Source organism: Bombina bombina, chromosome 5 (assembly GCF_027579735.1).
Source record: "Bombina bombina isolate aBomBom1 chromosome 5, aBomBom1.pri, whole genome shotgun sequence".
Taxonomy (NCBI): Eukaryota; Metazoa; Chordata; class Amphibia; order Anura; family Bombinatoridae; genus Bombina; species Bombina bombina.
This window is the reverse complement of record NC_069503.1, coordinates 374,161,046-374,177,327: the sequence shown is the minus strand read 5'-3', so window position 1 is coordinate 374,177,327 and position 16,282 is coordinate 374,161,046. Positions and strand designations below refer to the sequence as shown.

The 16,282-nt window shown below is 42.7% G+C and overlaps 1 protein-coding gene across 2 annotated transcripts in view; it reads right to left on the bottom strand.

Moving 5' to 3' along the window:
• The window catches only part of BTD (biotinidase), a 253,420-nt gene that overhangs the window by 42,208 nt on the left and 194,930 nt on the right, over positions 1-16,282 (bottom strand). For both annotated transcript variants that reach the window (XM_053714202.1, XM_053714201.1), the window contains exon 3: positions 10,422-10,571. In XM_053714202.1, coding sequence (XP_053570177.1) covers positions 10,422-10,571 — 150 coding nt within the window. The remainder of the gene's footprint in view (positions 1-10,421; positions 10,572-16,282) is intronic.

Genomic DNA, 16,282 nt, shown 5'->3' with positions numbered 1-16,282 from the left:
ACAATAAAGTCCATGGCTATGTCTGTCCATGGACCTTGAGGAACTGTAGGAGGTTGTAGAAAGCCTACTGGTTTAGTCTTTAGTGTTTTTGAACGTGCATATATGTCACAGGTTAAGACATAATCCCTGGTATCAGTCTTGATGGATGGCCTCCAATAGTAACGACTAATACTTTCTAGTGTTTGCGTAATTCCGCCATGGCCTGCGGAAGGAGTGTCATGGAATTGACTGAGTGTTTCAGATCGAAGCAAGGGTGGCACATACACCTGTTTGTTGTGGTACCATAGTCCTTGTTTTTGAATCAGAGACGGAATGATAGCAGGTGGTTCAGCACTTAGGTTCCGTATGCGATCTACAAGTGAGACAAGTGATGTATGGGGGTAAGATAGTGTCTTGAGTTTGGTCAGTGCTGTAAGTATTCTCATATAGGTGTGATAAGGCATCTGCTTTTAAATTCTTGGATCCAGGACGGTAGGTGATTTGAAGATTGAATCTAGAGAAGAAAAAAGCCCAGCGGGCTTGACAAGGGCGTAATCTTTTAGCAGCACAAAGATACTCTAGATTACGGTGGTCCATATATACCGTAACAGGTATAAGAGATCCCTCTAATAGATGACGCCATTCTTCTAAAGTCCCTTTGATTGCAAGAAGTTCCCTCTCATCTATATCATAATTCTTTCCGCAGGGAGGAGTTTTCGAGAGTAGAATGCTACCGGATGTAGCTGCTCATCCGTTTCCCCTCTTTGAGAAAGGATAACCCCAACAGCAATGTGAGAGGCGTCATCCTCAAGATAGAAAGCTTTGGTAGTGTCTGGTTGTACCAGAATAGGTGCTTGGGTAATTAATTTTTTTAATTTTTCGAAGGCCTCTTGAGTTGTCCATAGAAATTTGTCATGTTTCTTAGTCAGGGTGGTTATGGGACAGCATATTTGGGACAAACCTCTGATAAAGCGAACCCTAGAAAACGTTGTACAGATTTCTTATCTTTAGGTACGGGCCATTCCAAAATAGTTGTAATTTGACGGGGATCCATTTGGATTTGTCCAGGAATGATGATGTAGCCCAGGAATTCTACAGATTCCGTATCAAATACGCATTTTTCCAGTTTAGCGTATAATCCGTGTTCGCGGAGACGGAGTAGTACCGTCTTCATGTGTTCAAAGTGTTCAGCAGGAGAAGAGGAAAAAACTAGGATATCATCTAAATAAATAATTACAAAGGAATCCAAAATGTCCCAAAAAACATCATTCAGAAAGTGTTGGAACGTGGCAGGAGCGTTACAGAGCCCAAGGGGCATAACAAGGTACTCAAAGTGTCCGTACCAAGTTCTGAAGGAGGTTTTCCATTCGTCCCCCTCTCATACCAGGACTAGGCTATATGCACCTAGCAGATCTATTTTCATAAAGGAGTTCTGGTATCAATGGTAGGGGGTATCGGTTCTTTATAGTGATATTATTTAAGTCACGGTAATCAATACAGGGGCGCAGACCTCCATCTTTCTTGCCAACAAAGAAAATACCTGCCCCTGCTGGTGACGTCGAAGGCCGGATGAAGCCTTTAGTTAAACTTTCAGAGATGTATTCCTTTAGATATTAAAGTTCAGCCTCAGATAAAGGAAATATGTGCCCATAAGGTATAGGAGCGCCCGGAAGTAAATCAATTGGACAATCATATGGGCATCTAGGAGGTAACTGATTAGCACTTTTCTTGTTAAATACATCTTGGGACTCCTTATATTTATCAGGCAGACTGACTGAGGAGGGGATATTTGTAATGGGGGTCTTGTTCAGACAAGTGGTGGTACAAAAAGTAGAGGAGAAGGTGAGGGTACCTTTAACCCAATTGATAACTGGATTATGGATTTGAAGCCAGGGGAGGCCTAGGATGAGTGGGAACATTAATGAAGGAATGATGTCTAGATTGTTTAGATTAATGGTTTCTTTATGATGTCCAAGAAGGAGACAAATAGGACCGGTTTCATATACTACGGGGCCTGTTTTGATTGAAGTTCCATCCACAACATATAATGATAATGGGTGTGGCTTTAATCGCATAGGAAGATGATAGGTCTGTACCAAGGTTTGGCCTATAAAACAACGGCTAGCTCCAGAGTCTATGATGGTGGTGACCGAATGAGAAAGAGAAATAGAAAGGTAAGAGGAGGTGGATGGAGTAGTAGAAGTCCAGGAAGAAGGAGCAATGATTCCCTTACCATAGGTGGAGTTTGGTCGAACAGGACATGTCCTTAGTAGGTAATCAGCTTTACTACAGTAGAAGCACAGACCTTGTGAACGACGTCTCTTTCGTTCTTACTCTGTCAAGGGACGATGAGTATTTGCATAGGTTCCTCCTTGGAGGAGGTAGAGGAGGATGCAGAAGCCACAGGACTCGAAGGATCCACAGACCTTGCTTCTCATTTCTACGTTCACGAAAGTGTCGGTCTAACTGTGTGACTAACAGGATCAATTCTTCCAAGGAGGTAGGTATTCCGACTCATCTTTTAGAGTCTCAGATAGCCCCAATCGATATTGCTCAATTAGACCAGTCTCTTTGTAGCCTTTGTCGTAAGCCAGTTCCCGGAAGTCTGTGGTATAGTCTGCCACGGGTCTTCGTCCCTGCCGAAGAGAACGGATGGTAGTGCGAGCAGTGGAGGGTCTCAGAGAACCATCATATAAGGTATGCATGACTCCAGCAAAAGACTCCCAAAAATCCTGCAATGGGCTGCTAGTGTGTAGAAGCTGGTGAGCCCAAGTTTGAGGTTGACCAGAGACTAAGGCAACATGGTGCATACTTTAACATAATCATTAGGATAAGTGCGAGATTTGAGAGCGAAGAGCAGCTCACAAGCTGTGATGAAAGAGCGCAGTTCCAGTGAATTTGTCAGGCATAGGAATAGATGGTTCTGGGCATGTTGGAGGTAAGTGACTAGGAGCTGGAGGTGATGCTGGAAGAGGAATAGACTGAGCTCTTCTCTGCTTACGCTTTGAAAGTGCAGTGTTGCTAGCATGTAAGTCCTGAATTGGGCCATAGTTGCCATTTGTTGAGTTAATGCAGCAATAGCTTCAGCTGTTCCTCCGGGTTCCATAGGCGACTTGGTTATTATGTGACAACCCCCGAAGGGTCTTGATTTTTATATTTGAACCCAGTTGCAGCGGAACAGCACTTCCTTACAATCACGACCCTCAGGAAAACCTGGATTTGGGAAAAGGATCCTTAAAGGTAAGTGGTGGCACGGAGGCCTTTAATAATAAAAGGACAAAGACAGAGACAAAGTCAAAACAATCCGAAGTCAGGGCAGGCAACAAAGACAATCCGAAGTCAGGTACCAGGAAATCTGTATAACACAGACGAAATACAAGGGAACTCCAGAACCAGGAAGTAAGGAAAATAATCTAACACTGACTGGGGGGCGTGCTGAGAATTTATAGGGAAACTAAGTCACGTGACCAGTCAATAAGAGGTCAAGGACTCAGCGCTATCTTGGTTTTTCTCAGAGTCCCTGCCTGCTCTCCTCCATCAGACCCAGTCACCTTTTCCCTTCCTATGCTCAAACGCTGAGTTCGGGTGGCAGGCGCCATTTTACCGCGACAGCACACTCGCCGCAAAACTCGGTGGCGAGGAGAGGGGAAAACACTTGCAGGCTGGCGATAGAAGGTCGAGACCGTCACCGCACCACCCCTAGGATGCCACCGGAAGCCAGGACTGGGTAAGTGACCGAACCGAGACAAAGGAGGACCAGGTAGCCGCCTTACAAATTTGCTACAGAGAGGCCTCATTCTTGAAGGCCCAAGACAAAGCCACAGCTCTAGTTGAATGAGCCGTGATCCTCTGAGGAGGCTTATGTCCCGCTGTCTGATAAGCCAAGCGAATCATAGTCCTCAACCAAAAAGACAAAGAAGTAGCAGAGGCCCTTTGCCCCTTGCTCTACCCAGAATACACCACAAAAAGAGATGTAGACTGTCTGAAATCCTCGATAGCCTGAAGATAAAACTTTAAGGCACGAACCACATCCAGGTTATGAAGTAACCTTTCCTTTGAAGAAGAAGGGTTAGGACACAAAGAAGGAACAATTATTTCCTCATTGATGTTACGGTTAGACACCACCTTTGGGAGAAACCCCAACCCAGTGCGCAGTACAGCCTTATCCACATGAAACACCAGATAAGGAGGGTCACATTGCAAGGCAGCTAGCTCAGATACTCTGTGTGCCGATGCAATAGCCAACAGGAAGAGAACCTTCCAGGACAGAACCTTAATGTCTATGGAAAGCATAGGTTCAAACGGAAACCTCTGCAAAACCTTAAGGACTAAGTTTAAGCTCCAAGGCGGAGCCGACTGCCTAAAGACAGGTCTGATTCTAGACAGAGCCTGAACAAAAGATTGGATGTCAGGCAGCTCAGCGAGTCTCCTATGCAACAAGACTGATAATGCCGAAATCTGTCCATTTAAGAAACTAGTGGCAAGACCCTTCTCCAAGCCATCCTGGAGAAAGGACAGAATCCTGGATATCTTCACCTTATGACAAGGATATCCATGCTTCTCACACCAGGACAAGCAAGTCCTCCACACGTTATGGTAGATGCGACGAGTGACTGGCTTCTTTGCCTGAATTAGAGTATCAATCACACTTTCAGAAAAGCCTCTCTTGGCTAAGACTAGGCGTTCAATCTTCACGCAGTCAGCCTCAGAGAATCTAGATTTTAATGCTGAAAGGGGCCCTGTGAAAGACACCCCCATTAGATCCGCAAACCACGTCCTCCGCGGCCATGAAGGAGCAATCAGAATGGCCGAGGCCCGCTCCTGTTTGATGCGTGCCACTGTGCAAGGTAGAAGTGGTAACGGAGGAAAAATGGAAGCTAGGCTGAATCCCCAAGGATTCCAAAGGCATTGATTGAAGACATAAAAAAAGATGTGAGCCTAAATAGTAACAGATCCAAAACAGTAGGGAAAGTAAAGAACATGAATTGTTCTAAAAATTCAGAGAGGATTAAATTTATATCTCAGTATAATACAAGAAGTCACCAAATTAATAAAATCATTCGTAAATATTGGTACATTCTATCTAAGTGTCACCCAGATATAGGGGCCTTTTCAATACCACCTATGTTAGCCTATAAACGTGGCCCTAATACTAAAGATAAATTGGTGAAAGCAGACATTGGGGCTAAGAAAAAACAAACTCAGGGTACAATAACTGGTCAAAAACGAAAAGGATGTTTCCCGTGTCTATCTTGCATTAATTGCAACTCTATGATTAAGGGTGATACCTTTTGTCACCCATATACAGGCAGAAAATATTTCATAAATGAATATTTGACTTGTAGGTCAGAATATATTATTTATGCAGTTAAATGTCCGTGTTCCTTGATGTATATTGGTCAATCGACCAGGGAAGCACGAGAAAGAATTTCTGAACACAAGTCAAATATTCGTTGTGGTAAAAAGGATGCTCCAGTGGCTGGACACTTTATAAAGGCGGGCCATAGAATAAGTCAATTGCGTTTCCAAATCATTGAAAGAGTTAATACACCTAGAAGAGGGGGTGATAAGGAGAATATATTAACTAGGAGAGAAACATTCTGGATCAATGAATTAGGTACTTTATGGCCCAGAGGTTTAAATAGAGAATGTAATTGGACTGCCTTTTGGTGACTGAATAAAATTCATTTTAAATAGAATCCAATAAAATTTAATAAAATGGAATAAGTATATGACTTTTTTTGTGATATTATACTATATAAATGAATGTGCATTCTAATGTAAATATTAATTAGTATGAGATTAAATGTCTCTATAAATTTAAATAGATACACTATGTTGAATAGCTAATATTGACCAATTATATGGGTGCATCCATATAGTGATGAATTGAAAATCAAAATAAAGATGAAGTTAACTGATTGAAACAACTATATCAAATATGTTTGATGCATCTAGGATACACTTATATATTTTTTAATTCAATATATTGTGGTTACTAAAACATTAATGAAATTCTCAATGTATTTTATTATATATTTTTTATTAATATGCAATTTTGTAATGCTGATCAATTTTTAATATAGAACAAGAATTTTTTCACATATGATATGAGAGATATAACTGTTTAATAATATGATGTTGATTCACTAGGTGGCAGGATTAAGGCCATTAATGTGCACTTTGATATATATTTGTATGCTAACTGATGGTTCTCCACTAGAGGGCAACATTTTATCACTTTTCAATCACAATATTTGGCGCCATTAGGGCTATTTAAATGTTTGTTCACTAATGTTTGGTTAAGCTTGAGAAAAGGCCAAGTGTGGGCCTGAAACGTCGCTTCTTTATCCCTGTTTGCATAATAAAAGTCTTTTGTTGCACCAGCTGGAACGATCTCTGTTTCTATGAATCCCCAAGGAAACACTAAGGCATATTTCAGCTCTGCCTAGGGATCCCTGGACCTCGACCCGTATCAAGTTAGTTTGCAATTGAGTCTGAAGCCATGAGATCTATCTCCGGTGTTCCCCATCTGTGACAAATCTCCGCAAACACCTAGGGGTGAAGAGACCATTCCCCAGGATGGAAGGACTGTCTGCTGAGAAAGTACGCTTCCCAGTTGTCCACACCCAGAATGTGAATCGCTGAGAGTGGGCAGAATCCGAGACACCTCCCTCATCGCGAGGGAGCTCCTTGTAACCCCCTGATGGTTGATGTAAGCCACCGAGGTAATGTTTTCAGTCTGAAATCTGATGAAACTGACCGACCCCAGAGAAGTTCAAGCCTTCAGAGCATTGTAGATTGCTCGTAGTTCTGGATGTTGATCGGAGAGACTCCTTCCGAGCATCCAGGGATATCAGCTCTGATAGATCTGAATGATCGCCGTTCCACTGTCTCAACATGCACAATTGAAAAAATCTGAGGAGGAACCTGGCGAATGGGATGACATCTATGCTTGACACCATGAGACCTATCACCTCCATACATTGAGCCACCTATGGGCTTGAGGAGGTCTGAAGGGCAAGACAGGTGGACGCAAGCTTCCTGTGCCGCTGATCTGTGAGAAATATCTTCATGGACAGAGTCTCTATAATCGTGATCAGGAACTCCACCCTGTTGCTTGAAACCAGGGAACTCTTTCCTGAGTTGATCTTCCAACCGTGAGATTGGAGCATAAGAAGAAGAGCCCTCAAATGATCCTCTGTGAGGCTGAGCGATGGAGCCTTAACTAGGATGTCGTCCAGGTAAGGCACCACCGCAATGCCCCTGGATCTGGCCACTGCAAGCAGTGCCCCCAGAACCTTTGTGAAGACTCTCAGGGCCGTCGCCAGACCAAAACGAAGGGCCACAAACTGGAAGTGTTGGTCCAGAAATGAAAATCTGAGGAACCTGAAGTGGTCCCTGTGGATTGGCACATGAAGGTAAGCATCCTTCAAGTCTATAGTCGTCATGAAATGTCCCTCTTGAACTAGGGGCAGAATAGATCTGATCGTTTCCATTTTGAACAATGAAAACTTGTTTAAACACTTTAGGTCCAGAATCGGGCGAAACGTGCCCTCCTTCTTTGGAACCACAAAAAGGTTGGAATAGTACCCTAGACCCCTTTTGGCTAGGGGTACTGGTACGATAACCCAGAGAGAGGAGAGATCTCTCAAACACTATAGAAAGGTCTCTCTCTTCTCCGGTCTTGAAGATAGGTTTGACAGGAGGAATCTGCCCTTTGGCAGATGGGATCTGAACCCTATCCTGTAACTCTGGGAGACAACTTCTAGCACCCAAGGGTCCTGAACATCATGCAACCATGCGTATGAGGATAGAGATAATCTGCCCCCTTCTTGCTCTGCCTGGACTTATTCCAAGATTGAGCCGGCTTCCAAGATCCCTTGGACTGGTCCGCTTTCACGGAGGGTTGCTGGCGCTGGGCCTTGTCCGCACAAAAGGGACGAAAAGTAGATCCCTTAGGCTTAGCCTTCTTATCCTGCGGTAGGAAAGCTCCCTTGCCTCCCGTAACCGTGAATATAATCGAATCCAATCCTGGACCGAACAGGATCTTTCCTTGAAAAGGCAGGGACAACAGCCTTGCTTTAGAGGTCATGTCCGCAAAACAAGATTTTAGCCACAGAGCCCTGCGCGCTAAAACAGAAAAAACCTGACACCTTGGCATTCAGGCGAATAATTTGCATATTGGCATCACAGATGAAAGAATTTGCGACCTTCAGTGCCTTAATCTTCTCCTGTATCTAGTCGATGGATGTCTCCCCCCTCGACCATTTTACACAGGGATTCACACCAATATGTCGCAGCTCCAGCAACCGCCGCTGCTGGCTGAAAAACAAACCCTATGTGCTGAAACATCTTTCTCAACATGTTTTCCAGCATTTTATCCATGAGCTCTTTGAACGACGAACTATCCTGGAGTGGAATAGTCGTCCGCTTCTCGAGCATAGAAATGGCCCCACCCACCTTAGGGATGGTCCACCACAGCTCAAGCTAAGAGTCCGGAACAGGGAACACTTTTTTAAAAGAAGGGGAAAAGGATGACCTAATCGCTCCCATTCATTCTTAATAATATTTGCCATCTTAACGGGAACCAGGAAAGACTGAAGCACTACCCTGCCCTCGTATACCTTGTCTAGCTTAGGAATTTCAGTATTAAGCACCTGCTGTAGCAGAAAGCGCAGATTCTCCATCCTAAACCTATTACCAGGCTCCTCCGCCACCGGAGGTTTAGATGACCCGGACTCCGACCCAGAAGGGGCCTCCTCCGAAGAGTTGGAGTGGGCCTCGTTATCCTATAGAGCCTCTGGATCAGTCATTGGCATGGACAAACCCTGGGCCGGGCCGCTATGATAAACCCTACACTTGCGCTTAGCAGAACATGGTAAGGTATGGATCACATTCGAAACCACCAATTCCAGTTGGTCCACAAAGTCTGACGGCCATCGAATCTCTCCCGAAGGAATAACGGTTGGACCCCGGGGTGCTGCATGTGCAATCAGAGATGAATGTAGGAAACGCACCTCCCGGGACGAAGAACCCTCAGAGGTGGATGGCTCAGTAGTACTAGAAATCCGTTTACATTTAGATGTTGTAACTTTATCAAGGCATGTGGAACATAGTTGAGCAGGCTGATCTACAAGAACCTCCTCACAATAAACACAGGAATGAGACTTTGTTAAGGAAGGAGAGCCCTTCAACGCGTCAGAGTCCTCCATCGCTTGTGCTTTTGGGTAGACTAACTTTATCTATAAAAAAGGCACCTTTATACCACCAATGGCCAGGGCCACTCACCACCTCCTAGGACCGGGACTACAGAAAACGCTATGTCTCTTGCACCACAGATCAACAGAGAGGATAGATAGCCACACCCAGTCACATGGAATACCTGGCAGGACCGCCCCTGCACTAGGGAAAAACGCGCCAAAAAATAGCTGCGCAAAATTTCCACAAGCAACCTGAAAGTTCCACACTTTGCCAGAGCCTCATCTCGCACATAACGCAACAATGACACAATAAACAATATCATGAATAACCCCCCCCTGTTCAATAATCCCCCTTCCAGGAATATTAACCCTTGATTCTGTAAAGATAAAAAGGCGCCACACTGTGACCCTGTCTTTTATGTTATCATTATTAATAAAAAATGAAACAAACTTACTAGAATCTACGCCGTGGAACAGGAACACGGCCCTTCAAGTGTGACAGGTTAGTAGCCTCGCTCCTGACATGTACTTGAGTGAAGAAAGCAGGCAGCGAAACTCGTCAACGCTGATTGCTTATGGAGCTGTTAATATGAGTCGCATGGTTTTCACAGAAAGACTCTCCCTGCATCTCCAGACTCTAACTTTCGCCCAGGCTCTCACTGAGAGGCTGACAGGACTACTTAAAACTCCAGTCCCAATACAAAGAGTACTACCCTCTATAAGAGACTACTATGAAACTCCGGCACTCCTCTGCCATCCTCCTGTGACGAAAGGCAAAGAATGACTGGGGGATGAGGGAAGTGGGGGAGGTATTTAAGCCTTTGGCTGGGGTGTCTTTGCCTCCTCCTGGTGGCCAGGTTCTTAATTCCCAACAGTAATGAATGAAGCCGTGGACTTTCCTCCCCTTTAGATGGTAATGATGTTTATATTATTAAGATTTTGTGACTTTCATCATCAGTATTAAAAAGTTACATGAAAAATATGGTACCAAAACACTTTTATTAATCTTTTAGAGCTTCATCCTAATTAAGTCAACTTTCTCTCTGTTGAATAAAAAAAAAATACCACCACCCTGTGTGAAAAACTTGGTCATCTAGCACTTACCAGAGGAACCACAATAAATTTCCTTTACAAAATGTTTTTATTTTATATTATAGTGCCATGGGTCTACTGTACCATAGTCATGTCATGTTTTTTATTGCTACCTTTGCTATCATATTAACCTAAAAATAAACGTACCTCTGTATCACTAAATTTGTGGGGCTCCAGACATGGGTTCCATGGCAACAAGTGGTCAGGTGGGAGAAAGTCCAAATAGGGTAAAATGGATTGTCTACTGTAGTTAAATCCATGGATACCATCTTCAGGAAAGACAATAATTTGGGCCCCCTGACATCACATGTGGAAACAAAACAATGTTGGTAAAAAAAAAATATACAAAGAATTAACTTTACTGTGTTATATCAGCCGTAACTGAATATAATAACCAAATATATCACAGCATTTTGAAGAAAATTAAAATTAGAAAACTGAACTGATTTAAAAAAATACAAAAAACTGTTTAATATATTAACATTTTAAAGGGTCATAACAAGGAGAAATTTAAAATAAAACGTTCTAATACATTTTCAGGTAAAAAGTATGTTAAAGGGACAGGCAACTTCAAAATGTGTATTGTACAGCCAACATGGTTATATTAATATGCTTTTAACCTCTATGATTACCTTGTATCTAAGCCTCTCTTGACAGCCCCCTGATCAGATGTCTATTTATTATCTATTGACTTGCATTTTAGCCAATTAGTGCAGTGTCATCCACAACCTACGGGCGTGAGCACAACGTTATCTATATGGCCTACGTGAACTAGTAGTCTCCTGTAGTGAAAAGCAAATAAAAAAGCATGTGGTAAGAGTCTGTCTGCAGTGGCTTACAAACAGGCAGAAATTTAGAGGTTTAAATGTTATAAAGTATAATAATCTAACAATGTTGGTTGTGCAAAACTGGGGAATGGGTAGTTATGGAGTTATCTATCTTTTAAAAAAAGAAAGAAAAAAAAAGGTGTTGACTGTCCCTTTAACAAAAAGCAGCTTCAATCTTGCCCACTTCTTAAATATACTAAGGTGGAATTGCTAAATTCCAAAATTAAATAATAGCCAAAAAAGAAAGCGGCATTCCATTAAGCAGAATAAGCACTCACAACCAAATATGCTCCCATTGTATTTACACAATAATTATCTCCTATGAGCCTAGGGAAAAGAGGATTAACATTCAACTTTTATTACTATCTAAAATTAAAAAACATAAGACCAGAATAACAACAATAGAAAACATAAAAATTAAACCTGTCTCTGCCCTTTACAAGCCTCTTTATAAAATAACTATTTATAATGCAATCAATATGCACAGTACAGACAGCTACAGTATAAAATTGTCTCAGATTACCCACTATCATCTATTCACATGCTGAAAAAAAGATCTCTAACAAACCTGTCTTTTTTATCGCTGTTACTACTCAAATTGAGCCAATAAATGATGGACAACTCTCTATTCTCTGTTAGCAAAACACATGATAGTTATATCAAAAAGGTATGAGGGATATATATGGGCACTGATAGGCGAAAACCAAATAAACAATCAAATAAACATACCAAATGAAACCACCCACAAAGGTAAGGACAAGGAGTGTGTTTCGCCACACTGGCTTTGTTAAAGGCGTACACCATTGTTCACTCAGCTCTTATGCAAAGAGAAAATCATCCAAATCAGAATGTTTATATGTATATAACCAAACTCATCCTTCCATTCAATACCCTCCTGTTTTGGAAATGTGTCCCATAAATGAATTACTCCTGGATCATAGGGTAAAATCTGTAGCTTTCTTCTAACCAACACAATCTACTCATATTAGGAAACCTGGTTATTCTACAGTCTTCGCTTTTCATTCCTATATAAATATGTAATTATTATGACAAACTAGCAGTGTGATGGGCACAGGACCATTAATTTGAAAGAGCAAGATTTCTGCTTTTAAATAAGGGGTGTCAGGTTTGTCTATGTATTGTGGAGGACAACTTAGGGCACACCCCACCCCCTTGATGTTGTTCCATATGTCTATATTTCTGGCAGGTGATCACTAATGCCATGGTCATTAGCCGATAGCCGCCTAGGAATGTGACTCCTCCTTTGAAAGAGGGGCTTCTCCTTTTTCAAAAGAGGGTTAACTTATCCAAATATAGTGCTAATTATAGTGGAATAAGTTAACCCTCTTTTGAAATATATATATAGCACTCTCCAGTCTTATAATAAAACACCTTTAATCAAGCGCTTGATTAAAGGTGTTTGTTTATTAGACGGGAGAGTGTTTTCCACTTTGGGCAGGATATTAATACGTTTGAGTGCAGCATCCTTGCAACGTTTGTTATTGTAAGTGTGTTTGAAGCTCCTTATTGGAATACTGTGTATGTATTTGGACATTTACACTTAAGGGTGTACTCACTTTTGTTGCCAACGGTTTAGACATTAATGGCTGTGTGTTGAGTTATTTTGAGGGGACAGCAAATGTACACTGTTATACAGGCTGTACACTCACTAATTTACATTGTAGCAAAGTGTCATTTCTACAGTGTTGTCACATGAAAATATATAACAACATATTTACAAAAATGTGAGGGGTGTACTCACTTTTGTGAGATACTGTATGAATACATATATTTTTGGTAAAAAAAAAAAAAAACAGAATTTATGCATACCTGATAAATGTTTTTCTCCTACGGTGTGTCCGGTCCACGGCTTCATCCTTACTTGTGGGAATATTCTCTTCCCTAACAGGAAATGGCAAAGAAAGCACAGCAAAAGCTGCCCATATAGCCCCCCTCTGGCTCCGCCCCCCAGTCATTCGACCGACGGTTAGGAGAAAAACAGAATTTATGCTTACCTGATAAATTACTTTCTCCAATGGTGTGTCCGGTCCACGGCGTCATCCATTACTTGTGGGATATTCTCCTTCCCCACAGGGAAAGGCAAGGAGAGCACACAGCAAGAGCTGTCCATATAGTCCCTCCCAGGCTCCGCCCCCCCAGTCATTCGACCGACGGTTAGGAGAAAAAAGGAGAAACTATAGGGTGCCGTGGTGACTGTAGTGTATAGAGAAGAAATTTTTCAAACCTGATTAAAAAACCAGGGCGGGCCGTGGACCGGACACACCGTTGGAGAAAGTAATTTATCAGGTAAGCATAAATTCTGTTTTCTCCAACATTGGTGTGTCCGGTCAACGGTGTCATCCATTACTTGTGGGAACCAATACCAAAGCTTTAGGACACGGATGAAGGGAGCAAATCAGGTTACCTAAACAGAAGGCACCACGGCTTGCAAAACCTTCTCCCAAAAATAGCCTCCGAAGAAGCAAGAGTATCAAATTTGTAGAATTTGGCAAAAATGTGCAGAGACGACCAAGTCGCTGCCTTACATATCTGATCAACAGAAGCCTCGTTCTTGAAGGCCCATGTGGAAGCCACAGCCCTAGTAGAGTGAGCTGTGATTCGTTCAGGAAACTGCCGTCCGGCAGTCTCATAAGCCAATCGGATAATGCTTTTCAGCCAGAAAGAAAGAAAGAGAGGTAGCAGTAGCTTTTTGTCCTCTCCTCTTACCAGAATAAACGACAAACAAAGAAGAAGTTTGTCTGAAATCCTTTGTTACTTCTAAATAGAACTTTAAAGCACGGACTACATCTAAATTGTGTAACAAACGTTCCTTCTTTGAAACTGGGTTCGGACACAAAGAAGGGACAACTATTTCCTGGTTAATATTCTTGTTGGAAACAACTTTTGGAAGAAAACCAGGCTTGGTACGCAAAACAACCTTATCTGAATGGAACACCAGATAGGGTGGATCACACTGCAAAGCAGATAATTCAGAAAACTCTTCTAGCAGAAGAAATAGCAACCAAAAACAGAACTTTCCAAGATAGTAACTTGATATCTATGGAATGTAAGGATTCAAATGGAACCCCTTGAAGAACTGAAAAAACTAAATTTAGACTCCAGGGAGGAGTCAAAGGTCTGTAAACAGGCTTGATTCTGACCAAAGCCTTTACAAAAGCTTGTACATCTGGCACAGCTGCCAGTCGTTTGTGTAACAAGACAGATAAAGCCGAAATCTGTCCCTTTAGAGAACTCGCTGACAATCCCTTATCCAAACCTTCTTGGAGAAAGGAGAGGATCCCGGGAATTTTAATCCATGAGAATCTCTTGGATTCACACCAACAGATATATCTTTTCCATATTTTATGGTAAATCCTTCTAGTCACAGGTTTTCTGGCTTGGACCAGAGTATCTATCACTGAATCTGAAAACCCGCACTTGGATAAAATCAAGCTTTCAATTTCCAAGCAGTCAGCTGTAGAGAAACTAGATTTGGATGTTCGAATAGACCTTGTACTAGAAGATCCTGTCTCAAAGGTAGCTTCCCTGGTGGAGCCGATGACATATTCACCAGGTCTGAATACCAAGTCCTGCGTGGCCACGCAGGAGCTATCAGAATCACCGAGGCCTTCTCCTGTTTGATCCTGGCTACAAGCCTGGGAAGGAGAGGGAACGGTGGAAACGCATAAGCTAGGTTGAACGACCAAGGCGTCGCTAATGCATCCACTAGAGTCGCCTTAGGAACCCTGGATCTGGACCCGTAGCAAGGAACCTTGAAGTTCTGACGAGACGCCATCAGATCCATGTCTGGAATGCCCCATAATTGAGTCAACTGGGCAAAAACCTCCGGGTGGAGTTCCCACTCCCCCGGATGGAAAGTCTGACGACTCAGATAATCCGCCTCCCAGTTGTCTACTCCTGGGATGTGAATTGCAGATAGATGGCAGGAGTGATCCTTCACCCATTTGATGATCTTGGATACCTCTCTCATCGCCAAGGAACTCTTTGTTCCTCCCTGATGGTTGATGTAAGCTACAGTCATCATGTTGTCTGACTGGAATCTTATGAATCCGGCCTTCGCTAGTTGAGGCCAAGCCCGGAGAGCATTGAATATCGCTCTCAGTTCCAGGAAGTTTATCGGGAGAAGAGACTCTTCCCGAGACCATAGACCCTGATCTTTCAGGGAATCCCAGACCGCGCCCCAGCCTAATAGACTGGCGTCGGTCGTGACAATGACCCACTCTGATCTGCGGAAACTCAGTCCCTGAGACAGGTGATCCTGTGACAACCACCAACGGAGTGAGTCTCTGGTCATCTGGTCTACTTGAATCTTTGGAGACAAGTCTGTATAGTCCCCATTCCACTGCTTGAGCATGCACAGTTGTAATGGTCTTTGATGAATTCGAGCAAAAGGAACTATGTCCATTGCTGCAACCATCAACCCTACTACTTCCATGCACTGAGCTATGGAAGGCTGCAGAATAGAGTGAAGAACTTGACAAGCGTTTAGAGCTTTGACTTTCTGACCTTTGTCAGGAAGATCTTCATTTTTAAAGAATCTATTATCGTTCCCAAGAAGGAAACACTTGTCGACGGAGACAGGGAACTCTTTTCTACATTCACCTTCCACCCGTGAGATCTGAGAAAGGCTAGAACAATGGCTGTATGAGCCTTTGCTTTGGAACGAGACGACGTTTGGATTAGAATGTCGTCCAGATAAGGTGCCACTGCAATACCCCTTGGTCTTAGAACCACTAGAAGGGACCCTAGCACCTTTGTGAAAATCCTTGGAGCAGTGGCTAGCCCGAATGGGAGAGCCACAAACTGGTAATGCTTGTCCAGAAAGGCGAACCTTAGGAACTGATGATGATCTTTGTGGATAGGAATATGTAGATATGCATCCTTTAAATCCACGGTAGTCATAGAATGACCCTCCTGGATTGTAAGTAAAATTGTTCGAATGGTTTCCATTTTGAACGATGGAACTCTGAGAAATTTGTTTAGAATTTTTAAATCCAGAAATGGTCTGAAAGCTCCCTCTTTTTTGGGAACTACAAACAGATTTGAGTAAAAACCCCTGACCTTGTTGCACAGTTGGAACTGGGTGTATCACTCCCATCTTTAACAGGTCTTCTACACAATGTAAGAATGCCTGTCTCTTTATTTGGTTTAAAGATAAGT